Genomic DNA, 18,631 nt, shown 5'->3' on the forward strand with positions numbered 1-18,631 from the left:
AACATTTGAGTCAGCGGACTGGGAGAGGCAGACACACCCTCAGTTTGGGTGGACACCATCTAATCAGCTGCCAGCATAAAAGCAGGCATGGAAAGAGCAGACTGGCTGAGTCTTCCAGCTTCCATCTTTCTCCCATGCTAGATGCTTCTTGCCTTTCAACATCAGACTCCGAGTCCTTCGGCTTTTGAACTCTTGGACTTACACCAGTGATTTGCCAGGGGCTCTTAGGCTTTTCGTCACAGACTGAAGGCTTTATCATCAGCTTCCCTACTTCTGAGGTTTTGGGACTCGGACTGACCTCTCAGCTCCTCAGCTTGCAGATGGCCTATTATGGGACTTCGCCTTGTGATCATGTGAGTCAATTCTCCTAATAAACTACCCTTCATATATTCATTTATCCTATTAGTTGTGACGCTTTAGAGAACCCTGACTAATACAGGGTGTACATACTTGTTTTTGCTTCCTTCTGGTCAAAGTCTCCCCACATTCTCCCCTAAACTGCTCACCACAAGGCCAATCGACTTGTCCTTCCACTCTAGGCTGCTTTTGACAGTTATTCAACAAAAACAAGGGATCAAACTCAGGGCATGTGAATTAGAAAAAGATAATATAAAACAAAGAATGCCGTGAGTAAGAGCCCCAGTTCTTGGGCCCGTCTGCTCACTTGACCACAGAAGAAAGTTGACATTAAAAAGATAGGTAGGGCTGGGCATAGTGGCCCACACCTGTAATGCCAGCACTTGGAGAGGCTGAGGTGGGAGGATCGTTTGAGCCCTGGAGGTCGAAGCTGCAGTAAGTGATGATCGTGCCATTGCACTCTAGCCTGGGCAATGGAGTAAGATCCTGCCTTAAAAAAGAAAAGATAAAAGGCCAGGCACGGTGGCTCACACCTGTAATCCCAGCACTTTGGGAGGCCGAGGAGGGCGGATCGAGGTCAGGAGATTGAGACCAGCCTGGCCAACATGGTGAAACCCCGTTTCTACTAAAAATACAAAAAAAAAAAAAAAAAAATTAGCTGGGAGTGGTGGCTCATGCCTGTAATCCCAGCTACTTGGGAGGCTGAGGCAGGAGAATCCCCTGAACCAGGGAGTGGGAGGTTACAGTGAGCCGAGATTATACCACTGCACTCCAGCCTGGCAACAGAGCGAGACTCTGTCTCAAAAAAAAAAAAAAAAAAGAAAAGAAAAGAGAGATCAGCCTGGCAACAGAGTGAGACTCTGTCTCAAAAAAAAAAAAGAAAAGAAAAGAGAGATCAGCCTGGCCAACATCATGAAACCCTGTCTCTACTAAAAATACAAAAATTAGCCAGATGTGGTGGCACACATCTGTAGTCCCAGCTACTTGGGAGGCTGAGGTGGAAGAATTGCTTGAACCTGGGAGGTGGAGGTTGCAGTGAGCCAAGACCAGGCCATTGTACTCCAGCCTGGGTGACAGAGTGAGACTCCATCAAAAAAAAAAAAAAAAAAAAAAAAGAAGAAGAAAGAGAGAAAGGAAGGAAGGAAATGGAAAGGAAAGATAGGCAGAGGTGCCTATCTATATAAGCTGAACATTTTCAAGAGCAAACCCCCTGAAGACTGAAAAGGGGACATTGGGAGGCCACTAGCCCCGGGCCTCACTACTACCAAGGGCTTCAGGGCCACCAGGTCACACCCATAGTCACAGAGAAGCACTGGCAGGTTTGAAGAAAGAAGGCAGCATCAACCAACTTTAGCTCTCGGTCTCCTTACTGAGCAGCTTTAGCTGTCTCATTACTGTCTCACCACTCGTGTGAACCATAAACCAGTATTTTATTTATTTTTTTAATTTAATTTTTTTTTTTTTTTGCCTGTTTTTGTTTTTACTGGAGACTCAGGTGGCACATGACAGATCATAAAATGGCTTCATAGGTAGGGAGCCTCGGGAAAAACAAAAATAAACTGGTGGGGGGAAGAAAACCAGGAGGAGGTAAGAGCTGGCTGGTTCCTTCTCAGCCCGAGTTAGGGGAGGGAGTTGGTATCTCTGAATAGTAAAGATGGATCCCTTCCTTCGACCCTTGATAAGGGGAGGGAAGAGAAAAAAAAGCAAAAGGCTGTTGCTTTGGCCCTCCTGAGACTCAAGGAAAGGGTGAAAAGCTGGTGTTTTGATGCCATGAATCATGGGAAGGGGGGAAGTGGGGTACTGGGTAGGGTACAGGTCAGTTGGAAAAACTGGCAGATACCAGATGGCAGCTCTGGTTGTCCTTTGAGTTGGAATCACTCCAGGATGGTAGTGGTGGGGTCCCCACTGTTGATAGGGCCTGAGGTCTCAGGGGCTGCGGGCTGCCGGGGGCCAGGAGGCTGCTGCCGTCTCCGCTGGAAATACGGGCGGTTTCGTGGGCGCTGAGGCTCAGGTCGGGAACCATCCGCGGAACCTTGACTGGGCTTGGTCTCACCATCCCCACCTTCCGTGGTAGGCTGCTGGGGTGGTCTGGGGCGGAAAGGCCTTCGGTACCTGGGCCGGAACCGGGGCGGGGGGACACGCTCATCTCCCTGGTGTTGGTGCCCCTCCAATGGGGCTGTCTCTTTGGGTTCTACCCCATCAGTGCCCTCTATAGGCTGCTGCTGGTTGAGGGGCCGAGGGCCTCGCACGAACCGCCTTCGGTAGAAGAAGGGTGGCGGGCGCCGTCGTCTGGGCCGCTGCCCCGAGTCTTCAGCCCGCTCCCCTTCGCTGCCAGGTTCTGTCCCCGCCGAAGGAACCTCTGCAACCATGGGTCGTGGGGCAGCTGGGTGAGGCCGGGGGATGAATCGGCGGAACCTACGTCGGTTGGGGGCATAACGGCTGCCCTTCACGGGCACTCCCCCAGGCCCAGTTACATTCGCGGCTTCTGCACCCTTCTCTCCTTCCACGACATCAAATTCCACAGTCTCCCCATCTCCAACGCTGCGCAGAAACTTCCTGGGGTTGTTTCTTTTAATAGCTGTCTGGTGAACAAAGACATCTTCCTTGGTGTCATTCCTGTTGATGAATCCGTAACCATTCCAGACGTTGAACCATTTGACAGTGCCCAGGACTCGGATTGCCAGCACCGGCTTGTCCGCCTCACTCCAGGCCGGGGGCGCGGGGGTTCCCGAGGCCGCCGTCGCCTGGTTGCCAGGGGTGTGGGGGCCCGGCGCCGAGGGGGTCCCAGCAGCGGGGCCCGAGGCGGCTCCGCCCCCGCCGCCGCCGCCGCCCGCCCCGCCGCCTGCTTTCTGTGGCTCCCCCGAGGGCACCGGTACCACCACCGCTACCACCCCTGCCGCCGTCGCGGGCACCGTCGCCGCGGGGGCCGCTGTCGCCACCGCTGCCGCCTCCACTTCGCTCATCCCGCCGGGTCCAGTACCGGTCCCTGCCGCCACCGCCCCAGCCCCTCCCCGCGGCTCGCGAACCCGTCGCCCCGCTCGGTCCTCGCGCCCCGAGCCTCGCCCGCACACCCCATAAACCACTATTTTAATAAATCCCCTAATAACTCTCCAATCACTCTGGGAATAGAATAATTATATTGAATTGAACATATGTGTGTATGTGGGTGTTGGAATTGCTTACTTGTTAAATATTGATGTTTAAAATATACCACAAATCTTGTAACCCTATTTTGGCATATCTTTTTCTTCTTTTTGGTTTTTGTTTAACATGGAAGTGACCAATGCCTCTCTTGACCTCTGAAAGGCCCTATGAAAACCTGAAACCAAGGCAAGGTGACAAAGTCTGGTCATTCAGCACTGAGGGCCTCCTCAGATTACTTCTTTACTTAGAAAAACAAAACGTTCTTGCGGAAGATTCAGAGCCACAGATATTCTTTCTGGGCCTGTCAGTTTCCAAATTCTTAGATTTTTTTGTTTAATTTAGCCATCAGGGAATTTCCCAGACTAGAAATATCTAAGCAGAACCCAAACAAAATATCCAGCATGAGCTCTTATCTTCCAGGCTGGTGAGAATGGGATGTGCCTCTGCTCTGAAGTGAGCAAGGGAACTGGTTTTCACCCCATGCAGTCAACCTCAGGATCAGAGAGAAGGTGAGTGAAGGGTTGCACGTGTCTCGCTGTGTATCTTGCCAGATTCCCATGCTTACTTTCTTGAGCAATCCTAATATACCTTGTGAAGAATGTTTGCAAAACTATAGTTTAGCCTTTCTAACTGCCACTGCTAACCAAAAACTAGAATGCCCATATGATCAGTATAGACATGACAACATAAAGCTTTTTAGAACACTTGTCCTCTGTAATAGTACTGTCACCTTAAGTTTGAAGGATCATGACGCTGTCTGTATGTAGTTTTAAATTCCCCAGTGATGCCAAATATATTTGTGTCAACAGATACTGTTCCAAAATGCCGGAGTTCAATTTAGCTGAATACCAAGGGACTGACTCAACTTACTTTGAAGGAAATAAATGTATCTTTAACGAACTTATGACAAAATGCAGAAAACTCAGAAAATACATATTATAAAGAGAAAGTAGTAAAGAAGGAAAAAGGCTAATAAATTTTGTGCTTTCTTTAATTATATTAGCATAGCTCTTTTCAATTCACATTTTTTTATCAGCCATATGTGAAAATGCTGACTTTATAACCAGTGATAGTATCTAATTAATTACTAATACAATATAATTATTGTTAGAAATAGAGAAACCTGTCTTATACTACAGAACTTTTCAATATAGTGAAAAACTAATAATCATAGAATAATAATCAACAAGTTAATACCTAATTTTGAGGACTTAATATGAGCTGAGAGCTCTGCTAAGCACTTTTAAAACTTTTTTTAATGTTTATTTTTTGTGGAGATAGGGTCTCACTTTGTTGGCCAGGCTGGCCTCAAATTCCTGGATTCAAGCAATCTGCCCCCTCTTCATCTCCCAGGGTTCTGGAATTACAGGCGTGAGCCACCCAGCTTGGCCGTAAGTACTTTTATAGGTTGTCTCATACAAACCTCCCAACAAGCTTATGAGACAGGGGAAATAATTTTTTCCTTCATAGCCTAGGGATCATAATAGCTAAGATTTTTATTGAGAATTTACCATGTGCCAGGCACTGTTCTTGGTGCTGTTTGTGTATTATCTCATTCATTCCTCACAACTCCCCACAAAGCAGTGCTCTCATTATTCTCATCTTAGGGAATAAGGAAACAGAGTCGAAGTGACCCACCCAAGGTCACATAGCTGTAAGTGACAGAGCCAACATACTCAAGCTCTGGCAGTCTGGCTCCAAGTCTGGCTCCTCTCTAAATGGCTATTCAACACTAATTACATTTGCTTTGAGACTTTCGCATGCCAAGCACTGTCTCAAAGGATCTTTAGCTGTTAAATTATTTCTCCATAAGGAGCTCATGGTTTTCCCCATTTCTCAGATGAAGAAAGTAAGGTAAGGGTCACTTGCCCAGAGTTTAGAGCCAGGATTTAAAATCTGGTTTTGCCTGATTCCCAGGCTCTTACTGTTCCCACCTTACTGAACAGGAAAAGTTGGTATGGCTTCTAAAGATGCACTGTGACTCCAAAGGAAAAGCATATACACAGTGAGAATTTAATTAATCAGGTCATGAAACAGAAGAAATGCCCGCAAACACAGTGTGCCACACGTTAGACACAGACACGGGAGTGGAGAGCTGGATGATCCTCTTCCTTTGTCTCTTGGAATCTTCCAGGGTTCTGGCCCTAGAAAAAGATTAAAGATGAGTAGGGGAAGCTGCCATCTTCAGCAAAGCAGCCTTGGAAGATATCCATCAGTCCTGGTCGAATCCGACCCAACTCTTTATTGGGCTTGCCCAGGCTGGAAGACACAGGGTCAGGATCTATCCTCATGGTTTCTCATATTTTTTAATTATTTCCTGGGAGCAGTGGCCCACACCTACAGGGCCAGCTGCTTAGGAGGCTGAGGCAGAAGGATCCCTGGAGTCCAGGAGTTAGGAGTTAGAATCCAGCCTAAGCAACATAACAAAACCTTGTCTCTAAATAACAAATTAGAAACATTGTTTTAGTTATATATTTAGGCCAATGGTGTGAAAAGGCTTGAGTGGTAGCCGAGGAGTGGAAGCACAAGAGAAACTATTCTTGCAAAGTGAAGACCAGCTTGTAGTTTTTCCTGTTATTCATTTTGTGTTTCCTCTTCCTCACCATTGAACATTGTTTAAGGGATTATTTAGACACTAAGTTGCAGTAATTTCTATTTTCTTAAATTTCGTAGATTTCTATTTCCCCAAGTTACTTTTTGACGGACACTCACAGCCTCAGCTTTTTGCAGTGTACTTTCAAAAATTTGGAGATGGTGCCAGCCTAGCCTGGTGCACAAGGCAAAAGACACTTCCCCTGCAAAAAAGATGTTTCATTTTTATGAACTGTCTACACAGTTGTCACTTTTCTTTGTTTCTTCAGAAATCTATCTCTTCACACAATAAACTATTGTCATTTCTTCTTTCTGAAGTCATCTCAGCCTGTTGCATCACTGAATTGCAATGCTTGAGTCCTCCTCCAGGCCTTGCTGTGAATGGCGCCCCCTGGGATTATTCAGCGAACAAACAACTATAAACAGTGGCCCTGTGGTCAGAGCTGTATGCTAGGAGAACTGAGCACTGGAGCAGAGAATTTAATAACAGGAACTATTGTCCTTTGATTTATCATCCCTGCTCTATTTATAACCTTCTGCCTTATTTCTAGGTTTTAGCATTATGACATTTATTTATTTATTTATTATTTTTGGTTTTGAGATGAAGTTTGCTCTCGTTGCCCAGGATGGAGTGCAATGGCGCGATCTTGGCTCACTGCAATCTCCGCCTCCCGGATTCAAGTGATTCCTGCCTCGGCCTCCCGAGTAGCTAGGATTACAGGCATGCACCACCATGCCTGGCTAATTTTGTATTTTTAGTAGAGATGGGGTTTCACCATGTTGGCTGGGCTGGTCTCGAACTCCTGACCTCAGGTGATCCACCCATCTCGGCCTCGGCCTCCCAAAGTGCTGGGATTACAGGCATGAGCTGCCACGCCCAGCCAGCACTATGACTTTTAAATCATTTTCTCTGCGATGGCAGAATCTGAACAGACATAAAATAGTCTACCTACCTCTGTGTTTAAGAATAGAAATCAATTGACCTATTTGAAATAAGTTCAACTTAATTGTTTTTAAATTTAGGTTTTAAATTTGCTGTGAGTAAATTTGGTTTGTATGAGCAGAGTTAGTGTTGTTTCTTTTAGTTGAAGTAAGTAACAAAGAGTTGGAGTTTGTAAACACAGCTCTGAAATGTGTATGTTTTGGTTATTAGACATTTTGGTAAACCAACATAGTTTTTGAATGTTGTTACAAAAATTGCCACCAAATGTAGAATTATAACAGGAAACAAGTCTGGGAAGGTGGTAATTTGACTCACCTTACCGATTTGGAACAGATACATTCTAAAGATCAAGTGAAATAAACCAACACTCCCTCACCTTTGTCCCATCCAGCAAACTTGCTTTGCAAATTATTACTTCTACTTTTTTTTTTTTTTTTTGAGATGGAGTTTTGTTCTTGTTGCCCAGGCTGGAGTGCAATGGCATGATCTTAGCTCACCGCAACCTCCGACTGCTGGGTTCAAGCAATTCTTCTGCCTCAGCCTCCCAAATAGCTGAGATTATAGGTGCCCACCACCACACCCAGCTAATTTGTTGTATTTTTAGTAGAGACAAGGTTTCACTATGTTGGCCAGGATGGTCTTGAACTCCCAACCTCGGGTGATCCACCCAACTCCGCCTCCCGAAGTTCTGGGATTACAGAAATGAGTCACTGTGCCAGGCCTACTTTTTAAAATTTTGTAATTTATTTGTTTTTCTGAGACAGAGTCAGTCTCATTCTGTTACCCATGCTGGAGTGCAATGGTGCAATCTCAGCTTACTGCAACCTCTGCCTCCTTGGTTCAAGCGATTCTCATGCCTCAGCCTCCAGACAGGCACGTGCCACCACGCTCAGCTAGCTAATTTTTGTATTTTTAGTAGAGACAGGATTTCATCCTGTTTGCCAGGCTGGTCTCAAACTCCTGATCTCAAGTGATACGCCTGCCGTGGCCTCTCAATGTGCTGGGATTATAGGTGTGAGCCACCATGGTCAGCATGGTGCAAATTTGTGTGTGTGTGTGTGTGTGTGTGTGACTTTCCTTGCATAGTGTCTCTTGCCTAAGCAAGGTCCAAATTGTTAAATGCCCAGCAAAAGTTCTTCGATTTGGAGTTTTCTTTTTCTGGCTTAGATCCTACAAACTGAACATAGAAAATAGCTGAATTCACTGATGCTTCATTTTTACTGCCTTTTCCCTTTTGAAACACACACATATATATTCCAAATTTTCTATGTGATGACTTTAACAATCAGAAAAACAAAACAAAGACAAATAATAAGTGTCTAGAGAAAAGGTACGTGGTACTTAGTGAATACTCAGTGAATTTTATTGAATTGAAATAACAGGCGTTTGAAAACATGAATTGTAAAGATCAAGGCTTGTCCCTTGATTTAAAAAATTGTGATTATAGCCTAAGGACGTAGTTAAACCCATAAACAAAGATTAATGCACAATTATTTATTGAAAAGTTACAACAATGACAAAATGGAAGCAATTTAAATATGCAATAATGAGAATTATTAAATAAATGGCGTGTCCATGAAGAAATACTATACAACCATTTAAACTATATTTACAGCAGATTTTAAAGACGTGGGAAAATGCGTATGATGTATGTTAAATTTATAAAATAAAGGGTATACTAAAAAGTATTTCAGTGTAAGTTCATCTTCATAAGAAAACATTGTACAGAAAAAGAACCAGAAGAGACTGTGCTAGAATATCAATAGTGTTTCTGGGAAGTGAGACTATTGGGTTTTTTGTTTTTTGGGTTTATTAGTTTTTTTTGGGGGGTCTCTTCTATATTTTAGAATTTATCTCAAATAAAAAGGTTGTGCTATTTTGATAATTTAAAGAAGTTCAAAATTAGAAAACTATTCCTATGAAAAAAATTTACTTGTATAGCCACTCAAAATCAATAAAAAAAGTATGCATTTGTAATCTAAGCTAAACCTGTCAATGAAAAATGTATGCATTTATCATCTAAGCTAAACCTGTCACATGGCTTTTAATATAATCCAACGAGAGTGACATAATCCAATGAGATTTATCCAATGAGGTAATAAAATCCAGTGAGTCACATAATTCATAAATCTTGCAGGTAATTTATTCTAAAGTATAACCAAACACTTTAAAGCTTACTTTCAATTCTCTGGTTTCAATTTGAATCCATTATGAATCAGTGAGTTTGTAGGAATACATACACTTAAGTCATATTCTAACATCTCTTTCTTTTACTAAATAGTATATTACTTTTCATCTTTTCCTTTTTGTGTTTTTTATTTGATGGTCTCTTTGCTCTTGTTGTTTCTTATCATTTACTATCTCAGTTTCTTGGAGTGCTAATTCTCCCATTTACTGGTTCCTGACTCCCCTGGTAGATCGCCTCCTCACATGCTCTGTAATTTTTCATTGTGAACACATTTTTAACAAAATGCAATTGTTTGTTAGACATTCCATGTGCCTTGAATTATAAAAGTGTCTCTAAAGAGAGATTTTGTGTTTGCTTCTGTCAGGGCTTTCTCGGATATCATCCTATTCACCGGCCTCTCTTATACAAATTTCTGGGGTTGGGCCGGGTGCGATGGCTCACGCTTGTAATCCCAGCACTTTGGGAGGCCGAGGCAGGTGGATCACCTGAGGTCAGGAGTTCCAGACCAGCCTAGTCAACATGATGAAACTTGTCTCTACTAAAAATACAAAAACTTAGGCAGGCGTGGTGGCAGGCACCTGTAATCCCAGCTACTTGAGAGGCTGAGGCAGGAGAATTGCTTGAACCTGGGAGGCAGAAGTTGCAGTGAGCCAAGATCACGCCATTGCACTCCATCTTGGGCGACAAGAGCAAGATGCCATCTCAAGAAAAAAAAATTCTGGGTTTGGAATTTTCATACCATGTGGGCAGTATAAATTCAGATCTTACACTTTTGCATAGAGTTTTATTTTTTTTCTTCTATTTTTAATCCCACTTCAGTGGGACACTTTTGCATAGAGTTTTAATTTCTCAAAGGTGATTCCTTTTTACCCACAAAGTACCCAGGGCTCAGGCTTCCTTTAGGCCATGGGTGTGATGTGTCTAGTGCTCTCTCTCAAATCAGCCGTCTCTCAAATCAGTCCTCTCGGGCTTCCGCTCTTAAGCAGAGCTTTGCTTCCAGTCTCCCTCCTCAGTAGTGTGCTCTCAGCCCTGGCTTTTATCATTTTATGGATACTAAGATGCCAGTCCAGGCTGGGCTTGGTATCTCACACCTGTAATCCCAGCACTTTGGGAGGCCAAGGTGGGCAGATCACTTGAGGTCAGAAGCTCAGGACAAGCCTGACCAACTGGGTGAAACCCCGTCTCTACTAAAAATACAAAGAAGTTAGCTGGGCATGGTGGTGGGTGCCTGTAGTCCTAGCTACTCAGGAGGTTGAGGCACAAGAATCGCTCGAGTCCGGGAGGCAGAGGTTACAGTGAGCTGAGATCGGGCCACTGCACTCCAGCCTGGGCAACAGAGCAAGACTCTTTCTCAAAAAAAAAAAAATAAAATGCCAGTCCATGGCCATTAGAACTTGTATCTGGGTACAGTGCCCCTACAGGCTTCTTCGACTTCATGTCATACTCTAATTTTGAGTTCTATCTGTTGTTCTGGTGCCTAGGTGTTTCCGTTGGAAGGATTAGGCCAGTCAAGTGAAGCAGTGGGAGCGAAGAAGGAACAAAGAAATCTGTAACTCATGATCTTAGTTGTAAACACCAGGGCACACAGACCAGCCTGTACTGTATTGTGTTGTATTGTATTGATTTATTTTGAGATGGAGTCTCGCTCTATGGCCAGGCTGGAGTGCAGTGGCCTGATCTTGGCTCACTGCAACCTCTGCCTCCTGGGTTCAAGAGATTCTCTTGCCTCAGCCTCCCAAGTAACTGGGATTACAGGCACCCGCCACCATGCCCAGCTAATTTTTTGTATTTTTGGTAGAGGTGGGGTTTCACCATGTTGGCCTGGCAGGTATTGAACTCCTGACCTCGTGATCTATCTGCCTTGGCCTCCCAAAGTGCTGGGATTACAGGTGTGAGCCACCACGCCCAGCCCAACCAGCCTATATTTTAAAATGTTATTGCATTTGATACAGGAATTTTATTATTTGGAGTGGGAGGAGTTCTGTGGAACTCTCGTAAGTTTGGAGAAGAAAGAGTTACCTCAGCTGTATTTCAAGTCCTCAAGAAGGTTTCTAGCTAAAAGCGTCTCCGGGCAGCAGCACACCTGTGTGTGATAGCAACCTGGGTGCTGCTATCCATCTGAGGAGAGCCACAAGAATTAACAATAGTTAGAACATCTAAATTCTCCAATTTTTCACCTTTTAAAATAAATTCAAGGCTCTTCCTGTATGATAACGTGATCCTCATTTCCTTGAATTAATTTCTTTCTGTCTCTTTCTTTCTTTCTTTCTCTTTCTCTCTCTCTTTCTTGCACCTGATCATAGCTCCCTACTGCCTTGAATTCCTGGGCTCGAGGGATCCTCCTGCCTCAGCCTTTCTAAGTAGCTATGACTATAGGCCCACGCCACCACACTCACCTTGTTTTTAAAAGTTTTGTAGAGACAGAATCTTGCTGTGTTGCCTAGGCTGATCTCAAACTCCTAAGCTCAAGCGATTCTCCCACCTCAGTCTCCCCAAGTGCTGGGATTACAGATGTGACCCACCCAGCCCAGCCTGCCTGCCTGACTGCCTTTCTTCCTTCCTCCCTCCTTCCTTCCTTTTTTTCTCGCTCTCCCCCTTTCTCTCTCTCTCTCTCCCCCTTTCTCTCTCGCTCTCCGCTCTCTTTCCCTTTCTCTATCTCTATTTGTCCCTTTCTTTCTTCCTCCTTTCCCTTCCCTCCCCTCCCCTCTCCTCCCTTCCCTTCCCCTCCCCCTTCTCCCCTCCCCTCCCCTTCCCTCCCCTCTTTTTCTTTTCTTTTCTTTTTTTGAGACACAGTCTCACTCTGTTACCGAGGCTGCAGTGTGGTGGCTCAATTTTGGCTTACTGTAAGCTTTCCCTTCTGAGGCTCAAGTGATCCTCCCACCTTTGCCTCCCAAAGTGCTGGGATTATAGGCTTGAGCCACCACACCTGGCTCTTGAATTCTTTATTGGGTAGACATTACCTAAGAATGTTATCTTTCATGTTGAGGTGGACAAGAAAGCTAAGAGGTTACTCTGGACTGTATTCATGACCCCGGTAATGCCATCTGAAGACACTGTCAATCCCAAACCATTATGAAATTAATTCTTAAAAAGTAAACACCATGCTTCATAATGACAAGCAGAAAAATAGATTTACTTTCTGCCTCTTTCTCAAGAGTCTTACGACTAATTCCAAAGTGCATTTTCACCAAAATGAAATATAATTTGTAAAGTGTGTGCTGTAATTGGCCAGTTACCATTTTAGGAAAATGAACTGAACTTCTTTGTTCACCGTGTCCTATCCCAAGCCTATAAAAAATCAAACCTACCTTGACGGGACATCCCTTGTGCCTCTACTCCATGCCAGGGGCCACTCTTGCTACTGAGATCTCTGGCATTTATAGCCGTTTTGTCCTTACTGGTGGTGAAAAAATTTAAGAAGGGGCTGGATGCAAATAAGAACAACTCAGGAGCAGTTGTTTGATAGGTTCTGATGTTTATGTACATCACTAAAATAAGTTTTCTTCAATTACATGACACCTCAAAGAGAGTAATGGGGCCGGGTGCAGTGGCTCATGCCTGAAATTCTAGCACTTTGAGAGGCCAAAGAGAATGGATCACCTGAGGTCAGGAGTTCGAGACCAGCTTGGCCAGCATGGCGAAACCTATGTCTACTAAAAATACAAAAATTAGCTTGGTGTGGTGGTGCATGCCTATAATCCCAGCTACTAGAGAGACTGAGGCAGGAGAATTGCTTGAACCCAGGAGGCAGAGATTGCAGTGAGCTAAGATCTTGCCACTACACTCCAGCCTGGGTGACAGAGCGAGAATCTGTCTCAAAAAAAAAAGTCATGGTAAGAATTTTTACCATTCTTACTAACAATAATTGTATTTTTTAAAAAAACATGAAATATGTTCTTCACTGTGTAGGACACCATCAAGATTTTTATAAACTCTTGTTGTCACCTGTCACCTCACTGACTTTAAGAGAGTCCTCTAAGGAAACGAGATAAAATTACAACTCCACTCATTTAACAGCAGAGCTGCCCAGTGCTGAAACCAGGACCAGGGACCCTCATGTGCCGTAGAACCCACAGCATGTCCACTGGGTGACTCTGGGGATCTAGGTTAGCATCAATCTGAAACCTTTTTTGACTCCATAACTTTTTTCCTTAACTTTTTTTTTAACTATTACTTTTAGAGATGGGGTCTTTCTGTGTTACCCAGGGTAATCACAAACTCCTGGCTTCAAGAAATCCTCATGCCTCAGCTTCCCAAGATCCTGGAATTACAGGTGCGAGCCACTGCACCTGGCTTGCCACCATGAGCTTGACTCAGTTCTCTCTCAACTTGATGGGTCTAACCTCTCATTCCAATTCCTCCATGTCTCAGCTCCACCACTATGGAAATTCTCACACATGCCACTGCTTTGCCACCATAAATCTTCCTCCCGTTGTTCCAGAAATGGTCTACATGGGCTTTCGCATGAGCTAACTGCACATTTATCACTTTGGCTTGTGTTGACCATTGGCCGTAATCTTCTAAGTCACAGCAGATGAACCAGTGTGATTCATGCAAGAATGGTAGGAATGACTGTGACAAATGTTTGCCTTCGGAAAGACAAACATTATTTGTAGCTCACTTGTGGTGGGAAAGTAATCTAACATGCAAAAGCATCTGAATTTATTAGGTTGGTAGAGCTAAAACATAACTACTAATATATGGGATTTTTCTCACAGACTGATAACAGCTTTATTGAGTGTAGTCCTTATCATTTATTGCTTCCTCGCACTATAAAAACTGAAAAGAGCATATTATTCCTTGACCAGCTGACATGAGTTTGTGATTCATTTGACATGTGCCCTCTAACGACGGCACTTCAGTTTACGGTCATAGTTGCTTTGACATAAATTTAAAAACATAATTAGAAAGCACTTAGGAAACTGGGCTACTTACCTAGATTAGCATTTCTAATGTGGTTATTTATTGTGGGCCAAAACTCTACTTAAGTTTTGTAACTTTACAAAAGTTGTACAGATAAGTCAAAAGATCTAACTAGGTAATTAAAAGGCCATGAAGTCTCTTCATATTGCTTCAGCTCTGAACAGAAAGAGCTGCCCAGGGTCACACTCATATGTGTAGCCTTAGGAGGCAGCAGGCACACGAGAGGAAAAACACTGTGAGCAATTAGCCTGTGGCACAAAGATGGAAATAACCATGTTGGCAACAGATGATGGACAGCAAAGAGGGATGACTGTTCCTTAGCTCGGCCCCTGTGCCTATGCACAGAAACAGTGGTCCAGAGCCCTCCAAAGAGACCACAAGAGAAATAGATCTTCCTATTTTGAAGCCAGGAGTTTGAGACCAGGGCAACATAGCAAGACCCCATCTCTAAAATAAGTTCTTTTTTTTTTTTTAAAGAAAGATTATGACTGTAAAAGGAAAACTTGAGTCAAGGAAGGTTGGCATATAATGTTGGTAGGGATGGTCTGGGTTAGACTAAAGAGGAGAGCAAATGAACTTGGGAGAAAAAATAACTGAGTGGGATTATTGACTTAGTACCTAGTAGTACTGTACCTCCTAGCAGTGCTTTTAATACCTAGCAGATGGATTATAACTGGTTTTAAATCCTGACACTGTTGTTTGATTTTTGGCTTTTTTAAAAAAGAAATCAAAAGGATTGGGGGAGGCTAGGACAACTGCTGTTGTGAGAAAAGGGGAAAATTTTGGAGTTTGGCACTTATAGGTTCTTATTTAAGAATCCCATAAAAAAAATCCTGAGTATACATAATGTTCAGAGATGAGAGGCATCAACAAAAACGAAAGCTGAAAACTGATGAAGAGATCAAAACATAAAACACTGAACACCCCTCAAACTTCCCTTAGCATTTGAACCCCTTAAAATCTCACTATCCCCAAAAAAATAAATAAATAAAAATAAAATACAAAGACAAACAAAAAATAAATAAATAAAATCTCACTATCCCAAGGCAATCCTCAAAAAAACATTTATTGGCTGGGCACAGTGGCTCATGCCTATAATCTCATCACTTTGTGAGGCCGAGGTGGGTGAATTACTTGAGGTCAGGAGTTTGAGACAAGCCTGGCCAACATGATGAAATCCTGTCTCCTTTTTTTGTTCTTATATTTTTATACTTGTGTCCCATGTGAGAAACCCTGTCTCTACTAAAAATACAAAAATTAGCCGGGTGTGGTGGCACATGCCTGTAGTTCCAGTTACTCCAGAGGCTGAGGCAAGAGAATCAGTTGAACCTGGAAGGCAGAGGTTGCAGTGAGCCGAGATCATACCACTGCACTACAGCTTGGGTGACAGAGCCAGACTCTGTCTCAAAAAAAAAAAAACAAAACCAAAAACATAGTTTATTTTCCTTTTAATGACTAATAGCCATCAGGCCGGGTGTGGTGGCTCTTGCCTGTAATCCCAGCACTTTGGGAGTCATAGGCAGGTGGATCACAAGGTCAGGAGTTCAAGACTAGCCTGGCCGACATAGTGAAACCCCATCTCTACTAAAAAATACAAAAAAAATTAGCTGGGCATGGTGGCACATTCTGTAGTCCCAATTACTCAGGAGGCTGAGGCAGGAGAATCACCTGAACCCAGGAAGTGGAGGTTGCAGTGAGCCGCGATTGTGCCGCTGCACTGCAGCTTAGGCAACAGAGACTTTGTCTCAAAAAAAAAAAAGCTATCGGTTTCCAACATAGACCATTTCTTCACATTAAAACCATTCTATAGGCTGGACACGATGGCTCAGGTCTGTAATCCTAGCACTTTGGGAGGCCAAGGCAGGAGGATCACCTGAGGTCGGGAGTTCAAAACTAGCCTGACCAACATGGTGAAACCCCATTTCTATGAAAAATACAAAATCAGCCTGGTGTGGTGGTGCATGCCTGTAATCCCAGCTACTCTGGAGGCTGAGGCAGGAGAATTGCTTGAACCCAGGAGGCAGAGCTTGCAGTGAGCTGAGATGGAGCCATTGCACTTCAGCCTGGGTGACGAGAATGAAACTTCATCTCAAAAAAAAAAAAAAAAACAAATGTACAGTCAGGCTGGCATGTGGCTCATGCCTGTAGTCCCAGCACTTTGGGACTTTGGGAGGCTGAGGTGGGAGAATCGCTTTAGCCCAGGGATGTCAAGGCTGCAGTGAGTTGCGCCATTGTATTCCAGCCTGAGGGACAGACTGAGATCCCATCACTAACAAACAAACAAACATTTTAAAACATGGAAAAGTACAGAGGGCTAAGATTTATGTTCATATGTGCCCATTGCAACATTATTTACAGTATCAGAAAACTAAAAACAATAAAAATGTGTAACCATTTGTATGGCTAAATATCTTCACTTGATGAAAGGTATGGTTTTTAAAAAGGTGAAGCAAGATACTATTAAATTGTATGTACAGAATGATCTCAACTGTGTTTAAAAATAAAGAAAAAAGATTAAAAAAATAAAAATATTAAGATTCTACTTGGAGAAGACTATGTTTTTTCAGGAGAATGTATTACATATAGAAAGAATGTTAAGGTTCACTAGGACTAGATAGGATAACTTAATCATAAGATAAATACAAGTGAGGAAAGGGATTAGATAAAATCATATGAAGTAAATAGAATTTAAGAATTCAAGGCCGGGTGCAGTGGCTCACGCCGGTAATCCCAGCACTTTGGGAGGCTGAAGCGGGTGGATCATTTGAGGTCAGGAGTTTGAGACCAGCCTGATTAACATGGTGAAACCCCGTCTCTCTAAAAATACAAAAAAAATTAGCCAGGTGTAGTGGTGCATGCCTGTAGTCCCAGCTCCTTGGGAGACTGAGGCAGGCAGGAGAGTCTCTTGAACCAGGAGGTGGAGGTTGCAATGAGCTGACATGGTGCCACTGCATTCCAGCCTGGGCAACAGAGCAAGACTCAGTCTCAGAAAAAAAAAAATTATAATTCAGGGAAATTGCATAATCTAAGTCTTTAATTTCTGATAAGTCAACTATGTTCACACGACCTGTATTTTTCATACAATAGAGGCCTGAAATGGAAACCAATGACTTCGTTTGTTGCTGATCCACAGCAACGGTGATGGATTCCAACACTGGAGGAAAATCTGGCTGCACTGGACTTACGAAGAGATGGTAAAGAATGTATTAATCCTGACTACTACTATACACCAGACAACTCAAGGGATTTTTCCAGAGTAATATTCATAGATCAGATGCAATTTTCATTTGACATAACTGTAAAATATAACTTTTGATGCTAGTTTCAGCAGTACATACACTAAAATTGGGATGAGACAGAGATTAGCATGTCCCCTGCATAAGGATGACATGCAGATTCATGAAGCATTTCATATTTTAAAATACCTATCAGGTACTATGCTTAGTACCTGGATAATGAAATATTCTGTACACCAAATTCTCATGACACAAGTTTACCTATATAACAAAACTGCACATATGCTCCTGAACCTAAAATAAAAGTTAAAAAAGAAAAAAAAAGGAATATAATCTTTGGTTAAAAAATGACTCCTACCTTCATTTTAAGAAAATTTTAATCATTTACTTTAATTCCATTCAGGGATCATAATTAAATAATAATTAAATCTTTCTCAATTTTTTTTAAAAATTAGATTTTTTTAAAAAAATTGAGAAAATTCACATAGCAGCACTCACCCTTTTAAAGTATAAATTTGCTTTGTTGTTGTTGTCTATTTGTTTGTATGTTTGTTTGTTTGTTTGTTTGATGCAGATTTTGCTCTGTCACCCTGGTGTGTAGTGGCATGATCTTGGCTCACTGCAACCGCCACCTCCCCAGTTCAAGTGATTCTCCTGCCTCAGCCTCCTGAGTAGCTGGGATTACAGGCACCTGCCACCATGCCCAGCTAAGTTTTGTATTTTTAGTAGAGACAGTTTTTCACCGTGTTGGCCAGGTGGTCTCGAACTCCTGACCTCAAGTGATTTGCCCACCTCAGCTTCCCAAAGTGCTGGGATTATAGGCGTGAGCCACTGTGCCCAGCCCGGAACCTCCCTTTCCAGTTTGAATTCCCTCAGGTCCTCTACTCATACCTCTGCTCTTCCAGCATTACCTTCTCCTTCTCCTCCAGTCTAAATCCCACCCATTTTACAAGTCCCACTTCAAATCATGAGTTCTTTGATAAAGCCTTCCCAGGCTCTCCGACCCGCAGAGACAGCTTCCCAAATCTCATTGCATACAGTAGCTGCACCATTTATTTGGCAAATATTCTGCCTTTCTGGCATATATTCATGGCACATTGTAGATGTTGCATGTATGTTGAATGAATGAATGAATCTCTACACCAGATTATAAGAAAATTGAAAGTCGTGTCTTATGCTATGTTCTAATCCAGGGCTGTAGAGTTGTTGAGGAGAGATATATGGCAATGATGAAAAGATTTTAAAAGT

The 18,631-nt window shown here is 43.2% G+C and overlaps 1 protein-coding gene, 1 long non-coding RNA gene and 1 other non-coding gene across 3 annotated transcripts; 2 read left to right on the top strand and 1 right to left on the bottom strand.

The window, feature by feature from the left end:
- Positions 1-63: 63 nt before the first annotated feature.
- LOC135273647 (uncharacterized) lies at positions 64-17,822 on the top strand. The gene is made up of 3 exons (XR_010341418.1): positions 64-353; positions 3,922-4,010; positions 17,235-17,822. It is a non-coding gene; the product is annotated as an uncharacterized LOC135273647 (long non-coding RNA).
- On the bottom strand, positions 1,824-3,429 carry LOC105717537 (Y-box-binding protein 2-like). Its single transcript, XM_064372823.1, has one exon. It carries the CDS (start codon positions 3,318-3,320, stop codon positions 2,232-2,234), a length of 1,089 nt encoding a protein of 362 aa, XP_064228893.1. The 5' UTR covers positions 3,321-3,429; the 3' UTR covers positions 1,824-2,231.
- LOC135273699 (U6 spliceosomal RNA) lies at positions 17,463-17,566 on the top strand. Its single transcript, XR_010341515.1, has one exon. It is a non-coding gene; the product is annotated as a U6 spliceosomal RNA (small nuclear RNA).
- Positions 17,823-18,631: the final 809 nt, after the last annotated feature.

The sequence above is a fragment of the Aotus nancymaae genome, unplaced genomic scaffold (genome assembly GCF_030222135.1).
Source record: "Aotus nancymaae isolate 86718 unplaced genomic scaffold, 86718_ANA_hifiasm-v0.15.2.pri h1tg000008l, whole genome shotgun sequence".
NCBI lineage: Eukaryota > Metazoa > Chordata > Mammalia > Primates > Aotidae > Aotus > Aotus nancymaae.